This window comes from Nestor notabilis, unplaced genomic scaffold (genome assembly GCF_000696875.1).
Source record: "Nestor notabilis isolate BGI_N333 unplaced genomic scaffold, ASM69687v1 scaffold9282, whole genome shotgun sequence".
NCBI lineage: Eukaryota > Metazoa > Chordata > Aves > Psittaciformes > Psittacidae > Nestor > Nestor notabilis.
The window spans coordinates 28,006-40,424 of record NW_009919647.1 but is presented as its reverse complement, the minus strand read 5'-3'; the positions used below and the strand labels follow the sequence as shown (position 1 = coordinate 40,424).

At 36.3% G+C, this 12,419-nt stretch overlaps 1 protein-coding gene across 1 annotated transcript in view; it reads left to right on the top strand.

Annotated features, from left to right (window-relative positions):
- Positions 1 to 3,218: 3,218 nt before the first annotated feature.
- LOC104402440 (low-density lipoprotein receptor-related protein 1B-like) overlaps positions 3,219 to 12,419 on the top strand; it is a gene marked incomplete at both ends in the record, with an annotated part of 34,154 nt that continues 24,953 nt past the window's right edge. The window contains 8 exons of the mRNA XM_010010319.1: positions 3,219 to 3,325; positions 3,974 to 4,103; positions 4,454 to 4,560; positions 5,315 to 5,447; positions 10,125 to 10,247; positions 11,112 to 11,234; positions 11,482 to 11,619; positions 12,106 to 12,240. Coding sequence (XP_010008621.1) covers positions 3,219 to 3,325; positions 3,974 to 4,103; positions 4,454 to 4,560; positions 5,315 to 5,447; positions 10,125 to 10,247; positions 11,112 to 11,234; positions 11,482 to 11,619; positions 12,106 to 12,240 — 996 coding nt within the window. The remainder of the gene's footprint in view (positions 3,326 to 3,973; positions 4,104 to 4,453; positions 4,561 to 5,314; positions 5,448 to 10,124; positions 10,248 to 11,111; positions 11,235 to 11,481; positions 11,620 to 12,105; positions 12,241 to 12,419) is intronic.

Here is a 12,419-nt window from a genome sequence, read left to right as displayed (position 1 = left end):
TCAGCAATGAAAAGGTGGGGAACAGAAGGAAGAAGGGGAGATGTTCAGAGCTCTGATGAATGATGAATGATGGCATTCATCTTCCCAACTGTAGTGCATGATGAAGCCCTGCTTTTCTGGAAGCAGATAAACACCAGCTTGCTGATGGGAAGTAGTGAATGAATGACTATTTTGCTTTGCTTGTGCACACAACTTTTGCTTTACCCATTAAGCTATCTTTATCTCACCTAACAAGTTTTGAAACCTTTACGCTTCTGAGTGGCTGTATGTGGCTTAGGAGCCCTCTAGGGTGAACTCAGACTATTGTAATAATACTGTTTTGCTGTTATGTGCATCATACAGGATACTCTGGCTTAGTTTACTGGAAGGTTTCAAAGCCAGCACAACTATCTAGTAGTAAATCTGATGACTGTTCATTCATCACAGAAAAGTGTGGCCTATGTATGTCCTCTCATTTCTATAAATGCTTGTGATCTGCCAAATGCGAGGATTAATCAGGAGGTCAATGTATGCTTCTAATTCATTTTGGTTGAGGTGCTCCTATCCCATGTTTGTATTGCTGTTACTTTTTCTATGTACTTTTCCTATTATACAAACTATTTCTCTAAAAGTTTACTCTATAACAGCTGTTACAAGACAGAATTCTCACAAGGAGCAAACAGATTTATCCTGTACAAAAGTAGGTAAAAATTACACTATAAATTCAAACTTCATGTTTTAAGAAAAAAAAAAATATGTTTTTTCCCCCTTAGACTTGTATATCAGTACATCAGTCTCCTAAAAACTGCTTTCAGTTCATGACTTAGTGCAATATCTATGTCTATTAAATGGGAAACTGAACCCCAAATATGAAATAATTTTAAATGTTTCCCATGGGATCCTTTCCTTGCTGCCATTTAAGTTGATGACAAGTGTCTATTGGCTCTACAGATGATTTTCAGACTTCAAAATATGAAAGAAGTTGATCATCTTATGTGTTGTGTTTCAAATGAAATTCTTTCTAATAATTCAAAAATGCTTTTTTTCAGGAAGGAGTTTCAATGTTTTTATAAAGCAAAAGCTGAAAGATGCTGTCCTTCATTGGTTATACAGAAGTCTATTAATACTTATTCCTTTCAGTCTGAGCAATGATGGGAAAGTACTCTTCTGTGTTCATATGTAAATCACAGAGATGTATTTCAGACGCACAGAAATATTTCTTGCAAACAGAATTGAGAAGTTAGCTCATTGTGTATATTTTTCCAGAATCAAATCTGTTTATAAATAATTCATTAGCAGTGTAGAAAATGTATTTGCTTATATTTTGCAAATCAGTATAGAAACATAACAAATGTATTTGCATGTGGATTACTTTTCCCACAATTATTTCTTTTACATAATATATCATATCATGAACTTCCTCTTCCTGGCCTGTTGACAACAAAAAGAATCAGATGTCAAATGATTTGCTAATGTTTATACAATTATCTTTTGGTTTGAAAATAATTTGAAGTAGTAAGTGTATAATCTAAGAATCTGTAGAAATGGCAACCTTTGATTTGCTTAAGTATGACATTGCTGGTGAACTAGTGCAATTGCTGTAGATCTGCTTTTATTATGATTTTCCTACAGCTTCAAAATTGAAAGTTGTGCCTACCTAAAAAAATTAAATTTTTCCCAACAACTTTCAAACAAGGTCATTTTGATATTTTTTGTGAAGTCAAGAAGAAAGAAAAATGACTGAAAAGTTCTTTAAAACTGTTCCTTTCTTGAAACAGTTTTGATTTTTATAAATGCAGGAAAAAAACTAAGTTCAACTTTATTAGATCCATGTCTAGTATGTTTTCATACTGGTATTTAACAAACTCTTCTCAACTGGAAGCTTTTAATGTTATGTTTGCTTTCCTTGATCACTAATGGTATGTTTTTCAAAAGCATTCGTGCTTCCACCATCCATAACAAGCTGAAGGACCCTTTAGCATTAGCTAGTCCATTACTGTCCATTGGTACTGTCTGCTTTCAAATCTTTCATCTTTCTTTTTTACCCTTGCTCCACTGATTTAGTCACTGATATTTACCATATGCCTGACTCTTTTCCTGTCTCTCTGATGAAAAGGTCTTACTAATTAATCCTCATTCTTGATTTTACATTGTTTACATAAGGCAAAATTTACTGTGATAGAAATAATCCCACAAATAATCCTTGTTTGCTTTTTCGGTCCTGCTTTCCCAAAGCTCTCTGACTAAAATTGCATGCAGAGACTCGTTTAAGTTCTCCTTAATCACCAGTACTTCTGTGCCTTTGTTTAATGGTCCAAAGTCCAGACATCAACTTCATTTTTTCCAGTGTCTTCAGTTATGGTCCTTATTTTCAGGAGGAAAGCACATACTTTTCTGCTGGGGAATCTTCCACACTGGTCCCTTTGCCAGTGTCTTTGTGGCAGCAGTACCAAAATCGCACAGCTCTGTAGACAGTGAATAAATAGGCTGAAACAGACAATCTCATCTTCTTAGGATTCTTCATTAACCTCCGTTACTCCCTGCAGCCTGCTTCTCTTGTTTTCTTTGCCTGTATCTTGAATTAATTTTGTGCCTACTCTTCCCATTTATTGTGTGAGTTTTGTAACGACTTCAGACCTCCCTGTGCTTTGTTTCTTCCCAGGGAGAACAACATACCCATTTATTACAAAATATCCTACATACCTTCCAACCTTTACTGTCTCCTACCCATCTGTAAACTCCTTAGGGTTTTAGGTTTTTTTTTTTTGTGTTGGGTTTTTTGGTGGTGTTTTGTTTGTGGGTTTTTGTTTTGTTTTGTTGTTTTTTTAATCTAACATCTGCCTTATGTTTCCCTAAAATTATTTGAAAATTCCATCCTTATCCTTACATTTTTTTCTTTTTTTCATCCTTTCCTTTTCTGTTTTCTAACAAATTGACAGTAGTGGTTTCTTTTATACTGTTCATTGACTTTTGCAAATTCTTATTCTGTTAAATCTCTCTAACAATTTTGTCAGTATTTAAGTCAGTAGATTATTGTCATGCTTCCTCCCATACTTGATTTCTGGAAAACAGATTTTTACTTGGAACTCCATCCTATAGGAAAAAAAAAAAAACAAAACCCTCACAGTTTGCAAGTTTTGACTTTGATATAGTCATTCATTAATTAATTGGGGGTTATATATGTGAAATATTTTATGGAAATGCTAATAAACCTAGGGTTGTTACTTTTCTTTATTCAGAGCCTCAAACCTGCACTTTGAAAGACTTTCTTTGTGCAAATGGAGACTGTGTTTCAGCGAGATTCTGGTGTGATGGAGACTATGACTGTGCAGATGGCTCTGATGAGGTAGGCTTCTTCAAGGGAAAATACTTCTTTAGAATATAAGTAGGTTTATATTTTTGGAGAATGGTTTCCCACCCATGAACATTTTAAAAAGCTGCAATGAGGATTCTACACAATCCATATATACAAATATCCTTAATAAATTAAACCTATTGAAATAGTTATCCTAAAAAGAGAACATACAAATAAAACCAAGTCATGTTTAACAATAGCCTACATCTTTTTAATCCAGCAATAATTTGGACCTCTTCCCATCCTGGAAATATTTTGTGTCCTGTTTGGGGAACTGCTCTTTCTACACATAGCAGTGTTTTGGTTTGGTTTGGGGTTTGTTTTATTTTTTTTTTGACAAAACAATGTAGACTATTTGTTGTTTAGCATAAACTCACTAGATAATACCTTGTTATTTTTCTGTTCATTCATATAACTTTTGTCCCTTCTTTCCTGCCTAGGTGCTTCCTATCTACTTAGAGGGTGCAAGCCACCTTTCGTGAATCATATCTACAAATACATTTTTTTCATAAAGCTTGCTGTATTTCATAGTGTGGAGGAATATAGACTGTAACTTCTGTGATCAGCTGTATATTTACCAATGTTTATATTAAACTCTTTATCTTGTATATACTTTTTTTTTTTTTTTTATTGTACCAGAGGTATTGTGAAACAAGCTGTTCTAGAGATCAGTTCCAGTGTTCCAATGGTCAGTGCATATCAGTGAAATGGAAATGTGATGGTCATGAAGACTGCAGACTTGGGGAGGATGAGAAAAATTGTGAACCAGGTACTGTTTTCAATAATGCTGAGAAATGTAAGTAAGGACTAAACCAGAATGAAATAAGGATAAAATAAATCAACAAATCAAGATTCCTTGGGCACTTGAAGTAGCAAGGAGTGCAAAAACCAATTCTTAGTGATAAAACGCAAATATCCTTTCACTATCATACAATTTACTTAGGATGCAACAATCCAGTTTTGTCAAATATGCGATAGTAGTTTACAAAGTAATTTGGAAAAGCTCTGATCATCTACAAATATGTGTTTACTCAGTGTTAACTAGATGAAAACAAATTATAAACCAACTTATTTATAAATTGTCTTTTTCTTAATGCTAAAATGTGTGTTTGTAACCAGCATCTCCAACATGCTCTTCAAGTGAGTACGTGTGTGCAAGTGGAGGCTGTATTTCAGCGTCTTTGAAATGCAATGGAGAGTATGACTGTACTGATGGATCTGATGAGGTAGGTGACAAATTTCTGTTGATTTTTTTTTTCCTAACCTACTCTCTGACATGAAATTTGTTAACAGCTTTAGATCTGAAAATAATTAAAAGGGCAAATGTTTTGGGGTGCTTTTTTGCATCCATTGCACTCTGTTAGATAACAGTCCCATGATTTTTGCTCCCTGGTAGTTACACTGCATTATGTGTGTTTGCTCTGTGGCACCTCTTATAATAAAGAAAATTGTGTCCCTTAAGTCAAAACCTGAGCATGGTTCTGGGGAGCTTTACTTTAGGGAATGCTTTGTACTGGCAGTGTGGAGAAGTTTGTGTCAGAATTGCCTCCCTCTGTCCTCTAGATTCATCTAGTATAGTCCTGGCAGACACCTCAGACTGCATGGGCCTTCATGCCATGCTCTTCCTACTGTTGCACTGTTGATCTCTTTTTAAAAAATTTCTTTCTTGAACAACTTCAGTAAAATATACCAAAAATGGTTGTAGAGCAGTTGACTTCAGAAACGTAAATGTAGCCATTGTTCCCATTGCTAATATTAAACAAGGTAAAGAGGTAATATCAGAACACATAAAAGGCGTGATTACAATTTCACTTGGGCTTCACTAACTATTTAAATTGTACATTGTATTTTCACAGACAACTTTATTGTATTAAATACACAATGCAATGAAAAACAGTGTTGGTAAATTTTGTTCAGTTTGTCTTAAGTATGTTGCAGTTCTTCTTCATTAATACTTATTTCGTATCTGTATTCACCCAGATGGATTGTGTAACAGAATGTAAAGAAGATAAGTTTCGATGCAAAAATAAGGCCTACTGTATACCTGTCAGATGGCTTTGTGATGGGATCCATGACTGTGTGGATGGCAGCGATGAAGAAAATTGTGACCAAGGCAAGCGACACTTTTCTTTAATAGGCTTAATTTATTGTTTTTTTATTAACACACATTGTAATTTAGTGGTACCCTGGCCATTCTGAGTGGTGAAATGAAAGCTCTGTGACCTCTTTTGACCTCTTTCTTGTGATTTTGGGGGCCCCAGAGCTGGACGAAGTACTCGAAGTGGGGTCTTACAAGAGCAGAGTAGAGAGAGAGAATCACATCCCTCAGCCTGCTGGTCATGCTTCTTTTGATGGAGCCCAGGACATGGTTGGCTTTCTGGGAGTGCAGGTGCATATTGCTGGGTCATGTTGAGCGTCTCATCAACAAACACCCGTAAGTCCTTCTCCTCAGGGCTGCTCTCAATCCATTCTCTGCCCTTCTTGTATCTGTGCTTGGGATTGCCCCGACCCACGTGCAGGACCCACTTGGACTTCTTGAACTTCATGAGATTTGCATGGGCCAACTTCTGAAGGCTGTTAAGGTTCCTCTGGATGGCATCCCTTCCCTCCAGTGTGTCAGCCATTTGGTATCCTTGGCAAACTTGCTGAGAGTGCACTCAATCTTACTGTCCATGTCACTGACATGTTAAACAGTGCTGGTCCCACTACGAACCCCTGAGGAGCAGTGCTTATCACCACTCTCTGCTTGGACATCAAGCCATTGACTGCAACTCTTTTTGAGTGTGACCATCAAGGCAATTGCTTATCCACCAAGTGGTTCATCTCTAAAATCGATGTGTCTCCAGTTTGGAGACAAGGATGTCATGTGGGATAGTGTCACATGCTTTGCAGAAGTCTAGGTAGATGACATCACTTGCTCCTCCAGTATTGTTCACCACTGCTGTAACGCTGTCATAGAAAGCCATCAAATTTGCCAGGCACGATTTTCCCTTCATGAAGCCATGGTGGCTGTCGCCAACCACCTTCTTATTTTCCTTGTGCCTTAGCATAGTTTCTGGGAGAATATGCTCTGTTATCTTGCTGGACACTGAGATGAGGCTGACTGGCCTGTAGTTTTCCAGGTCTTCCTTTTTTAACTTTTTTCCCTTTTAAAATATGGGAATTATGTTTGCATTTTTCCAGTCAGTGGGAACTTCACTGGACTGCCACAACTTCTTAAATAGAATGGAGAGAGTGGCTTAGACACTTCTTCTGCCAGTTCCCTCAGCACCCACAGATGCATCTCTTCAGGTCCCGTGGACTTGTGCAACTTCAGGTTCCTTATATGTTAGCCCACAGTGGATAGTTCTTCATTCTCCTGGTCCCTGCCTTTGCCTTCTGTGGCTTGGGCGGTGTGGCTGGAGCTCTTGCCAGTGAAGACCAAGGCAAAAAAGTTGAGTATCTCAGCCTCCTCCGTGTCCCAGGTAACCAGGTCTCCTGTTTCCTTCTGGAGAGGGCCCACATTTTCCCTAGTTTTCCTTCTGGAGAGGGCCCACATTTTCCCTAGTTTTCCTTCTATCACTGACATACCTATAGAAGCTTTTCTTGTTGCCCTTGATGTCCCCAGCCAGACTTAATTCTATGGGGATTTTAGCTTTGCTGACCTGATCCCTGGCTGCTCAGGCAATTTCTTTGTATTCCTCCCAGGCTGTCTGTCCATGCTTCCACCCTCTTTAGGCTTCCTTTTTGTGTTTGATTTTGTTGAGGAGCAACTTGTTCATTCATGCAGGCCTGACTTCTTCTTTGTTGGGATGCATCGCTTCTGAGCTTGCAAGAGGTAATCTGTGAATATTAACCAGCTTTCTTGGCCTTCTCTTTCCTCCAGGGCTTTATCCCATGATACTCACCAAGCAGGTGCCTGAAAGTGCCAAAGTCTGCTCTCCTGAAGTCCAGGGTAGTGAGCTTGCTCTTCACCCTCCTTGCTGGCCTATGGATTTTGAACTCCACCATTTCATGGTCACTTCAGCCAAGGCTGTCCTTGAGTTTCACATTTCCCACCAGCTCCTCCCTGTTGCTGAGAACAAGGTCTAGCATAGCAGCTTTCCTTTTTGGCTCTTCTATCACTTGGAGAAGGATGGTGGTACCAACACATTCCAGGAACCTTCTGGCTTGTTTATGCCCTGCAGTGTTGCCCCCCAGCAGACATTAGGGTGTTAGTTTGTTTCTCTATCTCTATGGAGATGAAATGTTGCAACTAATAAGAACCTATGAAACTGCATTTTGAATTTTCACAATCTCTAGAGAGAACTGTGCACATAAGTTGATTCACAGGACAATAAACACTATGCTCAAACCTTCATACTTGTGATTAAGCTACTAAATACGTGTTTGAGAAATACATCCGCTGATCTAATTTTCATAGTTCAATAATTCAATAATAGTGACAAACACAGAAATTCTTAGTCAGATTTTTTTAAAAGCAAAATGTGACTCAGTGTTTTGTCAGCTTCTTACTTTTTTCCAGATTTTTCATTTGCTTTTCTTTTAAGTGGGTAGTTCTCTGTGTTAGTCATCTGCAGTCACATATGCGTGTAACTTCAAAAGCATTACACGGTACAATAATCAGTAATAATAATCAGAGATGAAGCAGCAATTACCAAGTAAAATATCCTTTGCTTATTGTGTTGTAAGTTTGTTAAGCAACACTTACCACTAGGAATAAAGGAAGTTATATGGGATGATTAAGTTTGAAATGGATCAGAAAAAGAAGAAAATGGGAAGAATGTTCCAGATACCTTTAGATGCAAAGAGAAAAACATCATGTTTCAAAGTGTTGAAGAATGAATTCTTTTAAGAAGACTGAGATAAAGTTTTTTAAAAAGTTCTACTTCAGTTTAAAACTGCTTTTAAAATATCTGAACTGTATCTCTTCAAAAAACAATGAAGCGTAAGGAAACAGAAAAGCACTTGTTTTATCTGAAGCCCACATTATTCTTTGGCTAGCATAATGGAGTTTCTGTGAACTGCAGATTGCTTATAATGCAATAAGAAGCCTTTTGCCTAGTTGCTTATTGCTATAATGCTTTGTATTTATGTCACAATTATGATTTCTGTTACAGAAATCTGTTTTCTAAAGGAATTATGACAGGCAGAGCAATCACAAAAACAAATGCCAGTTTATCTCACTGATAACTAATTTTTTCTTCTTTGGAAATACAGCAAACACAAATGGAGTTTCATTCTACAGCATTCTAAAACAATATCCGTAATATTTATCTGTAGCCCACTCTTCGTATTTATAAACATAGCTCTTTTCAATCTTATTATACAACTAGAATTATGGTTATATTGTCATTACACTCACACAATTATTTATATTCATGTCTTTCATAATGAAGAATACGTGAATTTTATATATTTTTTTCTTGGATAATAATACAGAATATTGCTTTTAATGTTCATAAGTTGTATCTGCAATGGGAGTTAATTATATTTGGTAACACAGTGTGAGAGTTCCCAACATTCTCTTACACAGTGGGTATTTCATACAAATTAATATTCTGGGGGCAAAAAATTTAAAACATTCTGAACTCTGTATAGCAAAAAAAGCAGCTTTTTTTTTATTATTTTAATGGGGTGTGAACAAGGCACTGAATGAATAAGTAAAAAGCCACTGGAGCCTGATCTAAATATTGGGGTGGGTGTAATGAATTGAGGTAAGCCACAGCTAGAGGTTTGGTGTTAGCATGTAAAATTTCATTGTTTCCTCCTCTGCAGGTACACAGCTTTATTTCTTTTACACTCCTCTCAGGAAACTGAGAATTCAGTTACCATAAAATTGTGTAATACAGAAAATCTGTTTCAGGAAGATTCTGTAACTTTGTTGATTGGTAATGTTAAAATTTAGTCATAATTTTGAAACAATATTGCTACACATATTAAAATGGAATCCATCTTGAACCAATTCTTAAAGCTTGAGCACTCCAGCTTAAAATGTTTTCTCACCCTCTGTTCCATTTTGTTAGATGATTAAATCAATACTGAAGTTACATGGAAGAATTTATTCTCGCTGCCTTCTGTATTGAGTAAATATCCTAACGAGAAATTTCAAAAAAAGGAAGAAACTGGTAGAGGTCATCTAGTCTTACCTATTCTGTGCCTATATGGCTAGATCTTCCCTAATTAAGGAATTTATAATTGATGGGAATATTACAAGCCTGGTCAACCCTATTACTCCTCTGGAGAAGAAAAAGATGCTTCCCCATGTCTGAGGGACTGCAATCACTTTATCTCTTCTGAGCACATTGTGTGGCTTATAGAGATGGAGTTGGAAGATCAGACATTCGTATGAAACAGACGTGAACTGAAGTGGCCTTTCACAAGATTGACTGCATTTCTGTCTTCTGATTTGTACCATTCTCTAATAGCACAAATTACTGATTTTCTTTTTTCTTTTTTTTTTTTTTTTTAATGTGAGGTTTGAGTGTCTGTCTTTGATAGCTGCTTTTTGTAGTGAGGCCAAACAGGTAATTCCTAGCTAATAGTCATGAAAAGAAAGTGAAAGAAGTGTATGGTCAAGAAAGAGATTTTTAAATTAAAACTTCTCTCTGCCTTTCAAACCCTTTCATTTGGGATTTGTACATTTAGTTATGCTAAGTATGTGTCATTCTCTGCAGATAGTATGTGATAAGTGGTTGTACTGGTTTTATCAAGAATTAACATTCTTTCTTTTGTCTTTCATTTTCCTGGTTCCGTTTTTGTTTGGTTGTTTTGTTGAACTTTGTTTTGTGTCTTCTTTTCATCCTCCCAGGAGGAAATATATGTAGAGCTGATGAATTTTTATGCAACAATTCCCTCTGCAAACTACATTTTTGGGTTTGTGATGGCGAGGATGACTGTGGAGATAACTCTGATGAAGTTGCTGAAATGTGTGGTAATACATTACATTTTTCAGTGCTTTTTATGTGGTAAAGAAATGATATTCAGTGTACATAAATGTATAAGGACGTCAGTGTCTATTTTATTTTAGAAGATTAGCTTGAAACATGGGATATAGCTTTCTGTTCTTAGAATCATAGAATAGTTAGGCTTGGAAAGGACCTTAAAATCATCTATTTCCAACCCCCCTGCCATGGGCAGGGGTACCTTGCACTAAACCATGTCGTCCAAGGCTCTGTCCAACCTGGCCTTGAACGCTGTCAGGGATGGAGCATTCACAGCTTCCTCGGGCAATCCATTCCAGTGTCTCACCACCCTCACAGTAAAGAACTTCTTCCTTATATCTAATCTAAACTTCTCCTGGTTAAGTTTGAAGTCATTACCCCTTGTCCTACCACTACTGTCCCTAATGAAGAGTCCCTCCCCAGCATCCTTGTAGGCCCCCTTCAGATACTGGAGGGCTGTTGCTGCTAGTCAAGTAATTTCAGATAAGATATTTCTGAGAAATTAATCTTTTTGTAGAAAACACACAGATGAGAAAAAATTACTTCTACATTGAAATACTGATCATCATTAAGCTTCCTACTTCCATTGTTTTATTTCTGTCATATTACTGATTCTCAAAAAGAAGTGTAATTCCACTTATCACAAAATATTATTTCATTTCCTAAATGAAGAACTTACACTGTAAACAGTGTTAAAGTGTTATTCCATTATGTACTAGAAGTTAAAGTCAAGTACCATTCATAAGCCTTGTACAACTGTGTTCCCATACCTGCATATTGCTGTGATAAGCAGACATTGGAAAAGGGTTGAGAATACTAGCTGTGTAATAGCTGATTCTTTTTTTAATATACAGTAAAGTTTCCATGCCCTCCAACAAGGCCGTACAGATGTAGAAACAACAGGGTTTGTCTACGACCTGAGCAGATTTGCAATGAGGTTGATGACTGTGGTGATAACTCGGATGAAGATCACTGTGGTAGGTGACATTACCTTTCAAGCCATTCAGCAACTTGAAGGCAAACTATGTTACAGAGATCTGCTTGTCCTTCAGTAAAGCTTAACTGGAGGTTAGTAGATCAGAATTTGAAATTGAAAGAAATTAAGCTTGAAATAATTTTCAGTTCCTCAGTGCTTCATGATCATTCCCATTTGTATGTGTCTAAAGTAATCTAAGAATCTTAAATACTGATTTATTTTTCTCTTATTAATTTGCAATTATATAGATAAAACCACATATAAAGCAAGACCATGTAAAAAAGATGAGTTTGCTTGTAATGATAAGAAGTGTATTCCAATGGAGTTACAGTGCGATTGGTTTGATGACTGTGGAGACGGTTCAGATGAGCAAGACTGCAAAATAAGTGAGTTTGATAAGATATGTTTTTGTGATTGTAGCAGAAAAGAAATAATTTACTGATACTTTCATCCATGCAAAATTTTCTCAACAACACAGCAGTTAATTAAAGTTGTGGGGGTTTTAATTAAAAAAAGAGCTCATTCTATTTGACCTACCACAAGAGAAAGGCAAATTTTATAGCAATTTAGGTTGTAGTTTTTAGAGTAGTTCTTGATTTTGAAATAGTTTAGCTGAAAGTTGCTTTTATTTTTTTTCATATTAGAAACAAGATAAATTTTAGTAGTAAATTCTTGACGTGAAATGAAGTATCTAAATTGAATACAATTGATATACATATGTAGGTATATACTGTAATGTCATAGTTTTATGTAAAATTTACCTGAACTCTTTTAACAGGTAGTTAAATTTGTTATTTGTTGTTATCTTAGATCTCATTTTTAACAGTTTCAACAAATCTGTAGCTGTTTTTTAGACATTTTGTTTATGTTAGGTGTTGCTGAATATACATGTGAAGATAATGTGAATCCGTGTGGAGATGATGCATACTGTAATCAAACAAAAACATCCCTACTGTGTCAGTGTAAACCTGGATTTCAGAGAAACAAGAGGAATAGACAGTGTGAAGGTACAGGTCTTTTCCATCACCCCCTGCTGTACAGTATTAAAAATCATACATATTGTCAATTTTCTATGCTGGAGAAAGGGATACATATCACATAGTTTTTTTCTGTAGAGTAAAAAATCATGGCTATGGGATTAAGAAATCAGGAAAAGAAACAGGATTACAGGATATAGATATGTGCA